Source organism: Cajanus cajan, chromosome 10 (assembly GCF_000230855.2).
Source record: "Cajanus cajan strain Asha chromosome 10, NIPB_CcT2T_4, whole genome shotgun sequence".
Classification (NCBI taxonomy): domain Eukaryota; kingdom Viridiplantae; phylum Streptophyta; class Magnoliopsida; order Fabales; family Fabaceae; genus Cajanus; species Cajanus cajan.
Window position 1 is genome coordinate 49,273,758 of NC_138526.1, and position 19,499 is coordinate 49,293,256.

The window sequence follows — 19,499 nt, forward strand, 5'->3', positions numbered from 1 at the left end:
TTATTTATTTTTTTTATTATTTTAAAATACAATTGAGTTATTTTTTTAATAAAAATAATTCATTTTTCATAGTTTAATTTAATTTACAATTAATTCAATTCAACTAGTTTTTTAATCACCTTGATTTTTATTAGTTTGTTTAAACGCTAATTGTTTAATCATTAAAGTCAATCTAATAATAAGGGATTGAGAGTAATAATAATATGTATAAGATCGTAGGTCTGAACCTTGATGTTATTATTATAATTTTAATAGATAAAAAAAATTACTATCTTAAACATTCATGCATCCTTATATGTGGTCATCATTTTTGTCTTTTATTGGGAGCTATATCTTACTTTGATAAGAATGTCACATTCCTCAACACTGTTTTAGAAACTACCATGATACTACTAGTATGATGACAATTGATAAATGACATCAATTAACCAAATATTTAATACTTATAAATAGCAAATAATTTCACAATTTCATTGACATGAAATTTGAGGCATTGTGATCACCATTGTTGTGTTATATGTTGTGAACTACATCTTGACTCTCATGCGATTTCAACATTCCGTACCATTATTTCATAAACTTCCACAATACTACCCATATGATGATAATCCATTGATGACATTAGTTGGTCAAACCTCACTAACTCTACATCATTCAATGTTTGAAAATAACACATAAAACCATTATTTGTGAATAAGACTAACTATTGTTACTTTATTTAGAGAGTAAATTACATTGACATTCATTAAATTTTTGTAAGATTGTATATGAACCCTACTTTTTATTCCCATAGACTAATTCCCTTCAATTGTTTAAAATAAAATGACATTGCATCTCATTAAACATCACATTACCCCCTTAATTATTTGAAAAATATTGAGAGGTGTTCACCTATAAAGAATGTTATAGTATAGGTAAAAATAAAGGATTGTGTATAATTTTACAAAATTTCAAAGGATGTTATCATAGTTTACTTTGTTTAAATTTTCATTAACTTGAATGTTAAGGTATCTTTATGTATGGTCAAAATTATTATGTCATTTGTCATGACCAACATTTTGAATGTGATAAAATATCACATTCCTCACTATTATTTCATAGATTACCATGGTATTACTGGTGACAATAATTTGTTAATGACAATAGTGAGCAACCATCACCTACCCTACAATATTTAACTAATGAATAAATAAGATAATTATTTTTTATGAGTAGAAAAAGTATTTCTTTATTTAAACTCTTATTAACTCAAACTTCGAAATATCGTTACATATGAGTGTTATTGTTGTTATTTATCTTGAACTACATTTTAATTCTAGAAATATACATTTCTCATCACTAATTTAAGAACTACCACAATATTATGCATACAATGATAGTCAATTAACAGTATTAATTAAAAAAACATCATTAGATGCATGTAAATAACACAAAAAACTATATATATGAATGAGACTTTTGATTGTTATCATGTCACACACAATATTTTAGGAAACACATAAATTTAATAAGAGAAATATTAATAATATTTTTGCTAAAAAAATTCCTCTCACTCTCACCTTTTTTTTTTCTCTTTACATTAGTTTATTATTAACTAAAAATTATTATAATTCGTATTATACTTATTCTCAATTGAACTTATAAAATACATTAGATACTTTACTCCGTCTCTTCAAAAAAAAAAAAAGTAATTTCTTTTAGGTCTTGCAATGTAAAAAATAATTTAGTAAACGATCTGAATTGTAGTTTGATCCCAACAACTTTTTGGGCAGCTTCCAATTTAGCCCAACTTTCTCTATTAAACCCTTTTCCTTCCCTGCTTCTTTCCATTAATTCCTCTCCCACCTGCCACAGATACAATTTCAATTCATCTTTTATATTATTATTATTATTTATTTATTTATTAGTGGATCAAAGTATTTAATCTCTCAATTTATTTTTAATAAAAAATAATAATCATGTATCCAGTATAATAATAAAAAAAAGATGAAGATTTTGCAGTAGGATGAAAAATAAAATATATATAAAAAGAAAAAAATTATATCGTTTTTTTTTTATAATAAAAAAATAATGTATGAAAATTTTAATTTAAAAAATTAAATAATCTTATCAAAAATAGAAATTAAAATAAAGTTGAAGAAGAAAATATCTTTTGATCCGTTATAATAAATATAGGTTATAGATATAAATAAAGAAGAAGAAAAGAATTAGGTTATGAATATAAATAAAGAAGAAATATTGTATTTTATGATCATAATATTATTGTTCCAATTTGCAAAGGTCTCGTTAGTTAGGATCGAAGAGAAGCATAAAGCAATACACTTTTTGGTCCTCCTTCACCTTCTTCTCTAATCCTGGTCACGGTGCCCTAGATTTTCTGAATCGCTTCGATCGTTCCCCAATTCCAAACCCTCGACCCCATCCTCTAGGGTTTCCCATGGATTCCGAGGATGATATGCACGACGCCAACGACGTCGAGTCCCTCGACGACGATTTCTACAGTGGCGAGACCGAGGATGCTCCCATGGATTACTACAGTGACTACGACGACGACCCCGATGATTTCCTCGACGACGACCCCGATTCCGACCGGATTGAGTCTCGCCGCCCCGAGGTACCTCCCTTCGATTCTCGCTTTTTTTCTTTTCAATTCCCTCTCTATGCTAATCGTCGCTTTCGGAATTTATGTTCTCGAGCTGTCAACGTTCTTGTTCCTGCTCGCTTTTGCCAACTTCGGAGAATTGAGTGGAGGAGACTTGTAATTGGACTTGAGCATCGCTGTGGAGAGATGAAGGGATAGTGACGAAGCTTTGCGATGCGTGATTGGTTTTTAATGAATTTTGGAACTGTGTCAGTGTGTGCGTGTGTGGTTGGTAGGGCACGACTATGTGCTCAACTGATATGTTGATAATAATATTGATAATAGCGGTAATCATTTATTGGAGCAAATTGAGAGGAGGTTGGTTTGAGCGGTGAAGAATGAAGATGGTTTTAATTTTTCAATTATTTTTGTCTTTGCTATTTTTAAAGAGGGCCAGATAATCGATAAAATGGAAACTCTAGGTTGTGGTATTGATATGATCGCGGGTGCTGTATTTCTTTGTTGAAGAGATATGTTTTTGCAAGTGTCTCTGTTTGTTATTGCAATCGTGTTGTTGTTTCTCTCTGATTGACGGATCACTGTTTGGGTTTCAGCAAAATTTTACCATATTGAAGGAATCGGATATCCGGCGAAGGCAGGAAGATGACATCGATAGAGTAGCGACAGTTCTATCCATACCGCGGGAATCTGCGAGCATCCTACTTCGTCACTACAATTGGTAAGCTCGTGTTCTTTTGTCCTTGTGTTGGTTAATTTGCTGTTGCAGTTTTGTGTGTGTATGTATGTTTTGATGCTGCCTTGTATGATATGTAAGGTTTTGGCTTTTTATTGTATACTCATATACTGAAAGGGGAGATGAGTTGGTGATGCAGGAGTGTGAGTAAGGTGCATGATGCTTGGTTCGTTGATGAGGAAAAAGTCCGAAAAACAGTTGGTTTGTTGGAGAAGCCAGTTCTCCAGAATTATAATTCTAGAGAGGTGAGACATAGTTGTTTGGCTTTTAAAACAGCTCAACGAATGTTGAATTGTTATCTTGCATTATGCTGCTTGGGCATCATTTGAACTTCACTAGTTCACTTATCTCACAATTTTTCTCCTCTTGTGTTCAGCTTACTTGTGGCATCTGTTTTGAAAAATATCTTCCTTCACGGGTTAAATCTGCTTCTTGTGGTCATCCTTACTGCTATTCATGCTGGGCAGGTATTATTTGTGTTCCGTCATTCTGTTCTTTGTTTCATCTTTAATATGTCATTCATAGCTCTGTTGTTTTTTCTTTTTCTTCTTGGATGATGTAGTCCCAGTACATGTATCATTTAATATTCTTGTCTTTTTTTTTTTTTGTGTTAAATCATGTTCTTCTATTGTTATTGTCATGCCAGGATATATTAGCACTTCAATTAACGATGGACCGGGATGTTTGGGGCTTAGATGTCCTGATCCCATTTGTGGTGCTGCTGTTGGTCAAGATATGATTAATCTTTTAGCATCTGACGAAGATAAAGAGAAGTATGACCGTTACCTTATTAGGTCATACATTGAAGACAATAAAAAGGTATGTTGTCTATTGAATTTGGACATTGATAATGATATTAAAGAAATATATACTTATTTTGCCCCACCAAGTGCAATCTTGTTTTGATTCGTTATCATCTTTCTGCACCAATTTATGCATTCATAATTCTCCGCACATTGACTTGAGTGTCAGCCACAATATTATTAGTTATTACCTGGGTATTCATGGCTATGAATTCCTAACCAGTTCATTAGTTAACAAGAGGTGCTACCCTACATTTCTTATTTAAATCATCATCATCATCATCATCATCATTATTGTTATGGCTATAGATGCAATCCTATACCTTTTTTTTTAATATACATGTATATTTTTTTGAAATATTTCTCTATATCTCAATGTCTAACTGTCATAATTAACTTATTTCTGTTTCTGTAGACCAAGTGGTGTCCTGCTCCCGGATGTGAGTATGCAGTTACTTTTGATGCTGGCAGTGGAAATTATGATGTATCTTGCCTCTGTTCATATAGCTTTTGCTGGAATGTAAGTAATATATGGATTGTTTCAGATGGTTATATCATTGCATTTTAGAATGTTCCTGTTCTTCTAACATGTGTATTTGGATCCACAGTGCACCGAGGAAGCTCACCGTCCAGTGGACTGTGGCACTGTGGCAAAGTGGATATTGAAAAACAGCGCAGAATCTGAAAACATGAACTGGTATATAGAATATATTTTGATATCTGTATTTATTATTTTCTTGCATATATTCCTTTGGGACATGTTACTTTTGTCTACTTTGATGTACTTTTTGTCCCTGTTTTAGTTGTCGTTACATATTATAGTATTTGATTTTATGCCTAATTTATAAGAAGGTCAATGAGTTTGCTGTTTTATGGCTGGTTTTCAGTGGCTCTAGCTCTGTGGATGCCTTATTATATGTGTGTATTCATACTTGCTTGTATTTTTTCCAATATGTATGAATGCATGTATCTGTTATTTTTTGTGTTGAAGCTGATGAAATTTGTGATTCTGATGTCTCCTGCTGGACCTGTGTAAGATCTAGGATGTAAAAATTTTCTGTTTTGTTGCAGCGGATGTTTGACCAAGGATTACATATGGTCCTAGACATGGATAGTGAAGGATACTTGTGTGAAACTGGAAAACTAATTTTGAAGTTAATTGATTGCTCTGTGATGTGTATACATAACAAAACTGGAGAACGTTCTGCAATTGTTTAAAAGCCACTTTAAATGGAAAAACTTTTAACGGTTGAATTTTTTTATACATCAATCAGGTTAAGGGATAGCTGGAGGAGTGTGAATCCCTTGTTTCATTTGAAGGATTGAAAAAAAATGTAACCAATAAAACAATGGACTTATGTGTTGACTTTATTCATTTTTTTTGTTTAGAACCTTACCTATTTTGTTCTTAATTTAGGAATATTCATGTATTGCACTATTCTAAACAGTGAAGTTCATAGATATAGAAGCTGTGTTATTCATGATTTGTATCAAATGATTCAATGTGACTTTGTGATGCAAAAGATACAAATCAAAGAGCTAATCACATGGCGGCTGAAATTGCTGCACAAATTGGTATATTGTTTAATACAGTTCAAAAATTGGGAAGCTTGTGGGTCTTTTTTTGAAATGTATGGGCCGCACTGTTGGGTCAAGATGACTCGATGTGATATGATGAAGTTAAAAGACTCTAGACATAAAAAACAAAAATAAGACAGATGTGCAGTTTCCACATTAGTATCTGTAAAGAAAACCTATTTTAGTAATCTATTCTGCTAATTTGCCCTTAACTGTACTTGAGAACAGAGCATGGGAACAAACTTTGGATTTCAGACTAGCACAACTTGTTGGTTACCTACTAGTTGTGAGTTAAGAGTATCTGAAAAATATCTCATAATATCAAATTCTTAGAATATTGTACAATATTTTTGGTGATCTCTTATGATTGACTTTCATATTTTAATATTTCGTGATTCGTTCCTTATTTGATTTGATTAGGTTTAAGAGTCTAGCACATGTATGCGTAGGGGTCAGTGCCTTATATTTTAGATCACATCTTTCACATCAAATCAATGTGAATTTGCTTTATAATTTTTCTATTTTTCATTCTCTACATAGATCCTCCTAATTTCAACAATGAATTATGATTTTGTTCTGAGATTGATGTTTAAGTTGTTTTGTGGTCAGTTCCTTGCCAAAATTACTAACTATACTCCATTTATGTAGTATATTTAAGCTATTTTTTCATTGTGTCTCTGAATCTTATGATTTGATGCAATTTACAATTCACAGTTCAAAAAATTTTGCTTCTTGATTCATGATTTGAATTGTGATTTGATTAATGATAGCCATTTTCCATTATATACACTGCTACAACATTATTCCTTGGAGACTTGAGACTTGAGGCCCTGAGCTAACTTTAATTTGATGACTTTCAGGATACTTGCTAACTCTAAGCCATGTCCCAAGTGCAAGCGACCAATTGAGAAAAACCAAGGGTGCATGCATATGACATGTACTCCACCTTGTAAATTTGAATTTTGCTGGTATGTTTCTTTTTTCCCATACAATTATTTTGCAAACTTCCTTTTCTTTCTCTCTTTCATTGGGTGAAGGTTATGTTTGTATTTCTGCCTTTAAAATGATTTGTGGCTTACATAATTTTCAATTTTACTGAACTTGATGTATTTTTATCTACACAGGCTATGCCTTGGTGCATGGTCAGACCATGGTGAAAGGACTGGTGGTTTTTATGCTTGCAATCGATATGAGACGGCTAAACAAGAGGGAGTGGTAAGCGACAGGGATACTCTACTCTTGATTCAGGTTTCAGGCTACCTTTATCCCACACCCTTCCCAACATATATTTTGATAATGATATCTGCTTATGAACTAAATCTTGTTACATGTAGTATGATGAAACTGAAAGAAGAAGAGAAATGGCTAAGAATTCGTTGGAGAGGTACACACATTATTATGAGCGGTGGGCCAGCAACCAATCTGTACGCATAACTTCATACTATTTTCTGTTCAGTATCATATATCTCTGATTTTTTGAATTATCTACAATTTTTAGATTCACTGTTTAATTTTATTTTGCTAGAATTCCTTTGGTTTAAGGGTGTATGATTAATTCCTGTTTCTTTCTCTTGCAGTCAAGGCAAAAAGCTCTTGCAGATCTACATCAGATGCAAACTGTTCATGTATGTTACATACGTTTTTTTGTGTTTACCACCCACCATTTCTCCTTCCCCCTCTTTCCAATTTTCATGCTATAGCTTGCATGTGATTTTGACAACAGAAGTGAAAGAGCATTTTCTGCACTAAGCTAATCTGATTTCTTAAGCTTGTTTTGCTATGTTCAGGAATAATGGAGTATGAAATTGCAAATATTAATTTCTCTTATTCTTCCTGTTAATAAATAAGGAAAATAGAAAAAAAAAATATTAAAGCAGTAGGTTAATCTGTTTTTGAAGCTTGTTTTGCAACTTTCAGGAATAATGGAATATGAAATTGCAAATTTCAAATTTCCTTTTTATGTAATAAATCTGGAAAGTAAAAATATTAATTACTCATTGTACAATAATAATAAACAGTTGAACCTTGGAATAATTTTTTAACATAATTAAACTGACTAAAAATAACTAGGCCTTGTCATAGTATTTTCTAACCTGGAAAAATAACAAAATATACCTGTTGCTAGATTGCGCTGGCATTTTCTTGCTTCTAAGTAGAGCTAACTATCTGCTTCTAGGAATTTTAAATTTGTCTAGTAATCATCCCTTTTTCCTATCGCAGATTGAGAAGCTTAGTGACACACAATGCCAGCCTGAATCCCAGCTTAAGTTCATAACGGAGGCCTGGTTACAGGTAAATGATTATTTTATTGTTTTGGACTTGATATGATATATTGGAAAATTTTAAGATTTGTTTTATGATGTTTCCACATGTTTTTGGACTGAGTAGTCTTTTTTATGATCCTGTCCCCTTGGGCACGAGGGATGTTGCTTGAACTGTTTTCTGAGGCTGGTCCATTGATGAAAATGTTTGACCGTTGAAAAATGGAGGACTTTCTAATTTCTATTTCATGTTGGCAGATAGTTGAATGCAGGAGGGTGCTGAAATGGACATATGCATATGGATTCTACTTACCCGAGCATGAACATGCCAAAAAACAGTTCTTTGAGTACTTGCAAGGTTTTATTTGTCAACTTGAATTTTAATTTGAAATGTCTTGCACTTGTGGCATTGCCCTACAAACGATACTTTTTGCTTCCGCCAGGTGAGGCAGAATCTGGTTTGGAGAGACTTCATCAATGTGCTGAAAAGGAACTACAGCTATTCCTCAATGCTGATGGCCCATCTAGAGAATTCAATGACTTTCGCACCAAACTAGCTGGATTGACCAGGTAGAAGTTGTTCCTGTTTTGTTGAGTTTTCCTTGCAGCTTTCTTTATTTATTTATTTATTTATGAATTTCTGGGGTTCTGATTTGAGTTTAACCTTAAATTGGTTATGTTTTCTAGTTTCCTTGACAAAAAGACATGCTATGAACACATCTTATTTTGGAAATAGTTGTGGTAAAGGTACAGCCTCAAGTAGGAATATCATGATGAGAAAAAATACATTTTGTCTGTTACACATCTGATACTGATACACCAATAAATCCATTATTTGTGTTTAGATTCTGGGGAACCCCCCCACCCACAATGTTTCTTTAGAGTCTTAGTTTATCACTTTGGTTTCGGTATGCAGTTGGTTATACTGAATATGGCATATCCACGACATGAGTATTGATCTTGTCCAAACTCTTGTGGTTTGATTTTCTAATTCATTTGTTTTGGTTTGGCAGTGTGACTAGAAACTACTTCGAGAATTTAGTGAGGGCATTAGAGAATGGTTTGTCTGATGTGGACAGTAATGGAGCTGCTTCCAGCAAAGCAACGAGCTCAAAAAATGGTGCAGGGAGCAGCAAGGGGAGAGGTGGAAGAGGAAAAGCTACTATTAGGGCTAGCATACCCAACAGAATGACTGATGATAATCATTGGTCTTGTGAACATTGTACCTATGCGAATGTTAGATCTGCCACCACATGCCAGATGTGCAATCAACCCCGTCGATGAAACTTGGACCTTCATTTTGAAACACATGTCTTCTGCCTAAGGGCCAATGGAGTTGTTACAAAAACGTTATATCATATGCCGGCTCCTTTTTGTAAGGCTATTTAATGTGAAAGGGGGTTAAGTCACATAAGAAAGGTTTATCCTCCTTGCTCCTATTGAATACATCCCAATTTAATGTATATAATGTTTTATCTTAAAATTTACGTATGGGGTTTATGCAACAGGCTTCTGTAACTGAATATCGTATACAGCCCATGCTGGAGATGAACACAAATATGCTTGTTTGTGTCCTGATTTCTTCTAGTAAATCTCTTGCACCTTCACTCTGTTGATTGGTTTCTCTTTTATTAAACTGTCGTCGATTAAGGGACTGTTTTGTTTTGAGAGAAATACCATACTATTATCACTCAAATTTATAGCACCTGTGAACTGTGTCTGGTTCTTGTTGGATATGTAACATGTGCTATTGACGCAAGCTTAATCTAAATTCAACATTGAACTTGCCTTGCTCGGTTTTTTTTTTCTTCTTTTTTTGTAAAGGTATAACATATGCGAATTATATATATATATATATATATAATATATATATATATATATAGAGGAGGGTTCAAACGATATCGGTGTAATTTTTACCAAGAGTTACACTTCTCAATAATTTTATATTAATTGTAAATTTTGTAAATTGAACTGTTAGATTGAAAGTTCTTATCACTTCATATGTGTATATCAAATTTTGTTAAAATTGAATAACAAATCAAAGGTAATCAAAGTCTTCATATTTTAGTATATTTTAAGATGAATATATTATGTTAATTTTATATAAAGTTATTAAGCAGTGTAATTCTTAGTAAAAGTTACACTGGTGTCGTTTGAACTCTTCTTTTATTTATATATATATATATATATTGAAATAAAAGTAAATGGAATCCAGGTAAGCATAGTGGTTGAGATATTTGTCGACGCCATTGTAGACCAAACAGCAATACAAATAAATGTCTATTACCTACATGATTACATAGAAATACAAATGTCTAATTATCTTGAATTTAGAGTCATATCGTTGAAATATTATCAAAATACTCGATTCTTAAATTAATATAGTAAATGATGAGATGGAGATATAATAATATTGTTGTATGGATCAAAATATTGTTGCAAGTATCTTATCACTCTAACAACATAACTCAATTCCTTCAATATTTTCATGCGTGTTTGCTTCAGTTACACGTGTCATCTAAAGAAATAATTAAAAACATTACTCTTTCTATTAAAACAGTATATTTCGAATACAATTGAAAATTTTATTATCAGTATTCTCATAATCAAACAAAATTGAATTTTAAATTAAGGAACGAGTTACTAAATTAGTTTCTCTTCTACTATATTGAATAATAATAGAAAGAACAAATCTTATAATTTGTTTAATTTAATTAAGAATTATGTTACACTCAAAAATATCTTTCTTATTATGAATCTGATTTATTAACGATTTGCAATCTAATTTAATAATCATATTAAGAGATTGGTAATTGTAGAGCAAATTAAGAGTAAGCAACATAATACTTGTTTTATTGTATTTTATAAATGAGTTTATGTTATTTTTTTAAGAAGTACTTTTTTTTCCTAGTAGTATATATAGTTTTAATGTGCTACCAAACACCAGAAACCGTCAAGATTATTTTTTGGGTTGCATCTCAATCTCGGTTAGCGAGTAGTCTTCCAAACAAACTGCTACTACTTCGTCATATAATAGAATTATTCCGTCGAATGACATGCAAGGTGAAAATATTCTACAACTATAATGTGCTGAATGAAACTATAGCCACATTATTAATTAGACTGTCTGCAATGGCTTTGGATTTTGAGAAGCTGGTTGGTGAAGTTGTTAAGAGGATCCTAGCTTAAAGAAGACAAAATTGTTGACTTGGAGCTTGCGAGTGTTAGACCCACCCATATGGCCTAGAATTGTAAAATATTAAAAGCATTGACTAAATGAAGAATCTTACAAATAATTTAAACTATATAACATAACCTACGATTGCTTCCTTTTTATTTTTCTTTTAGACTTTTTTCAATATCACCCTCTCTTTCCTCTTACAATCACACATTTGTACTTCCTTTTCCACCATATTCTTTGTTCTCTTCTCTTGTGATTGCTCTATCAAATTATATTTTCTACTAATTTTATCACTTGTGTTTTTCTAGAAAGACTTTTTTTTCTTCTAAGAAGAGACTTAAAGTCCAAACTAAAATCCATTAAAGAAAGATATAATAGAAATATCTACAACCATAAATCTTTCAAAACATTAAAGTAATATCGTGACATTATTAATAATACTTTGCGTGAGATGAATAAATCTTTCAACATTAGCGTAATATTAAGTACTAGATTCGAAGTTTGATTATATATTAATAAAAAAATAGTACATTATCATAGGCTCAAAAACATACTATCTATTGAATTTCTTCCTTTTTCTTTCAACAATAACTAATTCTATTATTAGAACTTGGATGTCGTGCGTTTTCAGAATCAAAATTTCGTTTGTTAATCCCGCTATGTCATCACATCGTAGCATACAATATCTTCAACTAACCAGTTACTCTATCAAAACAATTACCTTGCAGTATTCAAGTTATGTCTTTGAATGCTGGCGTTAAAAATTTGTGTCCAAGTCTTAGGATTGAGGACCAAGTGTTATTTTAGAAGCGGTTAAGTAATGATAATTAGAGATGAAGTGATGGAATCATACTTGGGAATCCTAACCTTCTCCATCATGAAGGTTGTACGATACATACTATATATACACGAACGTGCATATACCTCTTGTGCATGATTTATATTATTGTATAAATTAAGAAAAACTGATCCGAAACTCCTTCTCTTAGCATGGATAGTTACATAATTAACAAGACAATTGGATAAATAAGTAGTCCCGAATTGAATGAAGCAAGTTCATATACATATTGTGTTATTCACACCCATTACAGATAACATAAGAAGTAAACCAAGATTTTTACTTTTTCTTTTCCTCAAGATATGACCGGCTAGAATCAAAGACTAATCTTTGAAAGTATGTGTAAAGATTTATTTAAGAGATGAACTTCTTTCAACAAATATTATTTTATACACATGGATCCGAGAATAGAAGTTCTAATTACATGCTTAAGAAGTAAACAAAGATAACCAAGAGAAAATTAGGAGAGGTTAATCAGTTGAGTTGAAAAAAGAACTAGTATACAATATACATGAATCCGAAACACATCTCAAATCTATGGCTTCCTCAGTTTTTTTTTTTTTTTTTTCAGTGTTGAGTCCCTCTTCTTGTGAGTTGTTAACATAGTAGTTTCTGTGAGAAAGGGGAAGGTGCAATCTTGCATGATGAACGAAACTGGATCCTTGGTCCAAGGTGAATCCAAGGCTAGTAGAAAGACATAGAAAAGCAGCAGTGTTGAAATTGCAAGACAAAGATAGATCTGTTCTGTGAAACTTGGTGGAGTCATTAATTAAGGGTTAAGAGAGTGAGGGAGAGGATTATAGATTGAGATGGGTGTGGAGGTTATATATATAAGATGTTGAGACAGAAACATTAATGTAATAATAATGTTAATTAAGGTTATGTGTACCTAGCTATGTTTTGGTTAGGGAAGCAGAATCCAATGGATCTCTTCTGTTCAACTTGGTCAAGTCACATACACCAACTTGGCCTATTTGAGTGTGCCATTTCCAAACATGTTCATGCATATGCTGATGTAACTGTCCATTAATTATGCATCATGTCCTTTCACCGTGTATTGGAGAAGCACTGAGATTTTTCTTTATTTATTTTTCTAAAATAAAAGTTAAATTACACTTTTGATTTTTCTATTTTTATAAATATAAAAAATATATATAAAAATGAGAAGCGCATGATCAAACAATCGATACGGTAGGTTTTTTTTATGAGTTAATCACTTATATACTGTCAGTGTAAAAAATTTTTTACACTGACAATCAATCATATATCTTAATAGTGTTATGTCATTTGCTCATTTAATTAAATATAAGTAAAATAAAATAATTTAAAATATATGATTGATTACCAGTGTAAAAAACTTTATACTATGAATAATTAACTCTTTTTTTATTTCATTTGATACGAAGAAATTATGTGAGTTTCTTGGATATTCTGATCAACGGCAAGAGAACATTTATTTCTATTTTTTTAAAAACAAATGTTATTCAAGATCAAATCAATCAGATTGATTTCGTAGTTGGGAACAGGTGTAGTGTAGTTATATGATAACTTGGTTGAATTTTTTATTGCCGTCGTTCTAATAATTAAAAAAAAAGTCAAGTTAAATTATTTTGACAGTAGAAATTACGATGGTCATATTAATATTCGAACTTAAAACTATATATATTATTTGAGAAATCGACATTTTAAATGTTATGATATTAATCACTTTATAAATTTAGAATTTGTATTTTCTGAGTTTTGAATATGGATTTGAAAGTATCACTTTATCATCTTTATAGCGGCTGACTCACTTTGATTTTAGTGAATAATGAGGCAAAACATTTATCGACGCAACTAATTTGTTACCTGAGAAATCTTTCCAGAAACATTACGTAAACATAGTATTTCGGAAGAGAGAAAAGACTTTTTATAAACTTCTCTGCTCAATTTGTTTTAGTTTTCTTTTGATATTAGGGAGATTTGGAAGAGAGAAAAACAAGTTTTAAGATATTTTTAAGTATAATATTTAAAATATTTTTATTATGTTTGAATTTAAAATTATGAAAGTATAAAGGTAAATTTGTTAAGAAAATCTCTCTCTCCTCTTGTGAACTGATTTCTTCATCTCAAAATAATTGTAATTTTAGCATTTAAAAATTGTTCCAAAATAATTGATGTTCTCTCTCTTCAATATAATATGTGTTGTATTTTGTTATTTTATAAAGACAAAAAAAAATTAATAAATATATGAAAGAAAATAATAATTTTATAATTAATTTTATTTGCTAGAAATGATGTAACACAAAACATACTTTGTATATAATATTATTATGAGTGTAAATAAATAAAAAAGCATAAGTAACTAATGTTGCATTGAAAAGCTAACATAACACTTATTTTGAAACTTATTTTTTCACACTTATTATATAAAATAAAGGCATAAGTTTTCTTAATTTTTTCATTCATTAATTATTCAATTGACACTATTAAAGTAATAAATTTATTGAGAGAATGATGTTAAAAAAGTGACCCATTTGTTATTCTTAATCTCTATGTAAAAACCTTAAAATGCAAATTTGTTTATTGAATATTCAAGGGTTTGATGTTTAGTAAGAAAATTTATGTTCTTTCTCGTAAAGAATTAAGGTTTGAGTAACTAGTGTATTCATATTAACATTAAATGTTAAAGAATATTTGAGTGCTTTAAATACATAAGAGTGAGGTTTGATGAAGTCTAATTTTAACATTACATATCATATCATTTATAATTTAAATTATTTTCTAAATTTTTGATAAAATACCAAAAATAACTTTATCTTTCATTTACATAATTTTTATTTCTCTTACCAATTAATGAAATATATAATTTTATAATAACATTTAACCCATTCCGCTAGTTCAACTATAATAATTCTATTTTTTTATGTATGCCTAAATGAATTAAGAAATATTTAATAAATATAAATTTATATTATTATATTTATTTAATATGTCATTATCTCATTTTAATTAAAATAAGCAAGTAAATAATTAATTTTTTTTGTAAAGATAAAAAAGATAATAAAGATGGTCGCAATAAAGATTGAACCTAGGTTTCCATGCTTCTAACTATTCAAATCCCTTCCTTCCAACCACTAAGTTAATTAAGTAAATAGTTGATTGAGAAAGTATTATTAAATAAAGGTATAATTAAAAATAATTAGATAAAATATTTTATATATTAACCAATTTATGTGTATATATATATACACACACACATATATATATATGTATATATATATATATAATTTTAATAATTATTCTTTTAATATTTTTAATGTATTAATTAAAATAAAGTCATAAATTTAATAAATATTTATAATTATTAAATTCAATAAATGCATACCATATTTATTAAATTTAAAAACTACATAATGCATTCATTAAATTTAATTAATACATTACATTTAATAATATCATTAAATTTAATTATATAGTATATAAAATAATTAATTAACATTATATAAGGAAAATATTTGTTTATTTACATGTCCAAATGAAAAGTCATACCATTAACAAATATATGCAATAAATTTGAAAAATATACTATATTTAATAATATCATTGAAGTTTGTTTTTGAGGAATAATAATATCATTTATTTATATAAATATTACATTGAAAATATTAAGATAAAGGGTCTCATTAAGTTGATTGCAAAAATGTATGAATATTGTAAACTCCTTTTAGGATCATTATTTGATTCACATGAATCAAAAACAATATTAAATAGTTAAGTTTAAATATTTCTTTAGGCAGTATAAAATGAATGAGTTTGATTTTGATCTATATAAGGATTTTAATTTGTTTATTTTTTTTCTTTAAAATATGTAAATATTACATTTGGTTCTGTAAAATATTTTTTTATCTCTCTAAAATCTAAAGTAATTATCTTTTGCTTTTAATGTAATTATCTTTTGCACATTTTAAAATAGATAAATAATATTCATTTTAAGATTTTATAATTTTTTTTTATAAACATCATATACTGATATAACATCATTAATAGTTGTAAATAAGACTTAAAATAACAACTCAATCTTTTGATAAATACACAAGTAATTATAAATGATCACATAATAATAAAGAAAAAGTTAGTTATAGAAAGATAAAAGAAATAAAAAAATCATTAAAAAAATTAAAATCAATATTTGTTTCGATAGAAAATATTGTGACATTTAATATATGACAGTGTCTCGAATGGGGTTGTGTCCGAAGAATAATATCAATAGAAAAAAAAAATTTATGTTAGCATTTGATATTTGTGTGAATAAAAAAAAGTATGTTGGTATTTTTTATATGGTAAGTTATGTAAAGCTAAGAACTAGTTATTGATATTTATTTAAGAAGTTAATTATTTTTTTGAATTTTTTTAATATAATTAGTTTAGAGATTAAAATCTATCTATAAATTTAAAAGATAAAATTATATATTAAATATGCTAATAAAATATGTTTATGTTTGTGTTTGAGTCAATTTCACTTTTTATTATCTATGAAAATGGAACACAAGCTTTAAAGAGGTTTGTTATATTTATTTATCATGTTCAATCACTTGAACTAAATATTCTCGATGTCTATTATATTTTTATATTTACACAAATTTTTTTTATTCATAAACATTGTTTACACGGTGTTACAAAACTGATAATTAGAGACGGGTTTACATGAATTATAAAGGGGAATTTTGCCCCACTAATTTTTTTTATATTTAGTTTATATATATATATATATATATATATATATATATTATAAATTTATAATAATATGTTTACACTTATTATGTGATTTTACTCTTTTCTATATTTTTATTTCGTAAAAATGTCAAAGTTATTATATTAAATTTTTGAAGTTTTTTTTTATTTTTTATTTTTTATTTTTATTTTTATTTTTATAGTATGTATAATACACTTTCTATCTCATAATAATAAGTATCGTGTTTAAAAAAAAAAATCTCAAAATAAGTGTTATATTAAATTTTCAATTTAGTATTAATTATTATTTTTTAATTAAACCCTTCATACTATTCTTTAGAAAATGAATATTGTATTGTTCAGGAAAAAATTAATTACAATTTTTTTTAATTCTTATCCTATGTAAAACAACCTAATGTCATACTTATTATGAGATGGAGAGAGTTAATTATAGTTAATTTAAGTCAATAAAAAAAATTAGGAGTGATGATCGACAAAGATCATATTTATTACGAGATGGAGGGAGTACTAATTAGGTAATTATAGTTAATTTAAGTAAATAAAGAGATTTAGAAGTGATGACCAATCCAAACTCATATTATACTATTTTTTTTTTAAAAAAATGTCAAAATTTTGATTTGGATATAAATGTTTAAATGCTTATTTAGCTACTAACATAAAAAAAGGTGATTTTTGAAAGTGCTGAAAATAAAATGAGAAAATCATTATTATTAAAAAATAAAATCTCACAAAGTAATTTGATGTATATCTATCTATATTCCAAAAAATTGTGAAGTTATATGATTAATATTAGAAATTTATAAATAAGTATTAAGGGTGTTCGAAACTGAACCAATCTAAACTAAAATTTGCAAATCGATTCAAAAAATTGAAAAATGATAAAAAAATCACAAAATTTGTGATTTGTTCGATTTTAAAATTTAAAATCGCACTTTTTGGTTCAATTTTCGGATTGGAATATAAAATTGATAGATATTGAATCAAATCGTACTTATTTGTAAATATATATTTTTTCAAATGCATAGTATATGTATACAAAATTGATATATAACATAAAAAAATGTTTTATAAAATTATAAATTACTAAATTAAATTTTAGAATAAAAATATTAAATTATTTATAACATTTGTATTTTATAAAATTGTAAATTATTAAATTGAATGTTAGAATAAAAAATATTGAATTATTTATAACATTCAAAAAAAATATTAAGTGACAATAAATAAATAAATAAATATATATATATATATGTGTGTTATGATAAAAAAATATTTAATATAATAATATTAGAAAATAATTTTTCTAAAATAATATGATAAAAATTATTTTTAAGTATATTAAATGACTAAAATATTTTAATATTTATATATTTTTAATTTTATTTTTAACGTACAATCTTAAATAATTAATATAATATTATTATTTTTTAAGTGACAAAATTTAAAAAACATAAAACTTAACCAAATCAAACTATAAAATATTAATTTAATTTAATTTAATTTTTATAATTCATTCAAATTAAATTAAATCAAATCACATTTAATTTTCTTATTTAATTTAAATAACTTTTAAGATGAAAACCATATCAAACCATACACGAATATCTCTAATATGTATCATCTCCACTATTAAATTTTTTTAAATCTATCATTACTGAGTGCCAAAAACTTATATGCATTGGCGTGACACAGACACAAAATTATATTATTAAACTAGAGTATGTGCGTTGATAGAATATTATTTCCTCATTCTAATACTATTGCATATATGTAATTGACCACATACATAAGATAAATTTAACACAATTATTTATAATATAGTAGAAACAACTTGCCGTATTTTTATTATATTTTTTTACGTTTAAATAATATTTTTATTCTTTATTTTATTTGTTATATTTTTTTTATCTTTTAAATTTAGACTAATTTAATTTTTTTAAATAATGATTTTTTTTTATTTTAAAATATATTTTAGATATTTTTTTTTATTAATTTAAGACTTAAAATTCATTTCATTAGATTCACTTATATAAAAACTTTTAATTATAACAAATTTAAATAAAAATATTATAGACATGATAAAAATTGTATAAATATAACTCTAGAATATAATTAAAATTTTAAAAATTATAAATTTATATTATTTTTTATTTGTTTATGAGACATATTTTCATATAACTTTTATTATATTTATAACTTTTGTAGATTTAAATGTTAATTAAATATTATAATTTTTTTATATAGTTGAATTTATTATTAAAATTTAACCTTTTGAATCAGTTAAAAATTATTCAAAATTATATCATAAAACTAAAAATTATTATTATTTTAAAATAATCATATTATTCCTAACATAAAGATTGAAGAATTAAAATAAATATTTTAAAATATAAAAAATCAAAATAAATCTCACAACTATGATAAAAGATAAAAAAAATAAATATAATTTAACCTTTCTCTTTACATCTATTTTTATATCCTGTTCATATCTTATTTGCCAAAACACAAAATAAAATAAAATAAAGTACAAATTACTGCAATTTACTTCTGTTGGTCTTGGGGATTAAATGGCAATAAATTACATGGTAAATGCCTTTATCTCAATATTAAATGAATTTTAAAACCATTAATTAAAAATTAATTAATATATTCTGACGATGTAATTTTTTTACACTTTCATCTAATCATACATTATGACTATGATAAGTTAATTAATTTTAATTATCGTCACTTTAAAATTATATCTAAAATTATTTTTAATTATTTAAC

At 27.5% G+C, this 19,499-nt stretch overlaps 1 protein-coding gene across 3 annotated transcripts; it reads left to right on the forward strand.

The window, feature by feature from the left end:
- Positions 1-2,259: 2,259 nt before the first annotated feature.
- Positions 2,260-9,593, forward strand: LOC109805821 (putative E3 ubiquitin-protein ligase ARI7). Of its 3 annotated transcripts, XR_002240353.3 has the most exons (16): positions 2,260-2,614; positions 3,196-3,320; positions 3,475-3,580; positions 3,712-3,802; positions 3,982-4,154; positions 4,554-4,658; positions 4,747-4,835; positions 6,577-6,684; positions 6,841-6,964; positions 7,051-7,140; positions 7,294-7,341; positions 7,937-8,008; positions 8,236-8,335; positions 8,421-8,547; positions 8,991-9,396; positions 9,486-9,593. XR_002240353.3 is itself a non-coding variant. In XM_020368044.3 (15 exons), exons 1-15 carry the CDS (start codon positions 2,438-2,440, stop codon positions 9,259-9,261), a joined length of 1,806 nt encoding a protein of 601 aa, XP_020223633.1. In that variant the 5' UTR covers positions 2,260-2,437; the 3' UTR covers positions 9,262-9,593. The 3 variants fall into 3 exon arrangements, 2 of the variants coding, with proteins under 2 accessions (XP_020223633.1, XP_020223634.1); XM_020368044.3 differs by having other exon boundaries at positions 8,991-9,593; XM_020368045.3 differs by having other exon boundaries at positions 2,261-2,614; positions 6,841-6,931; positions 8,991-9,593.
- The last annotated feature ends 9,906 nt before the right edge of the window (positions 9,594-19,499 follow it).

Bases quoted from the DNA above. Each gene is read 5' to 3' on its own strand.
- LOC109805821 (XM_020368044.3), top strand. From the start codon at position 2,438: ATGGATTCCGAGGATGATATGCACGACGCCAACGACGTCGAGTCCCTC. The intron at 2,615-3,195 runs GTACCTCCCTTC...TTTGGGTTTCAG, and splicing joins TTGAGTCTCGCCGCCCCGAG to CAAAATTTTACCATATTGAA. The intron at 6,965-7,050 runs GTTTCAGGCTAC...TGTTACATGTAG, and splicing joins ATACTCTACTCTTGATTCAG to TATGATGAAACTGAAAGAAG.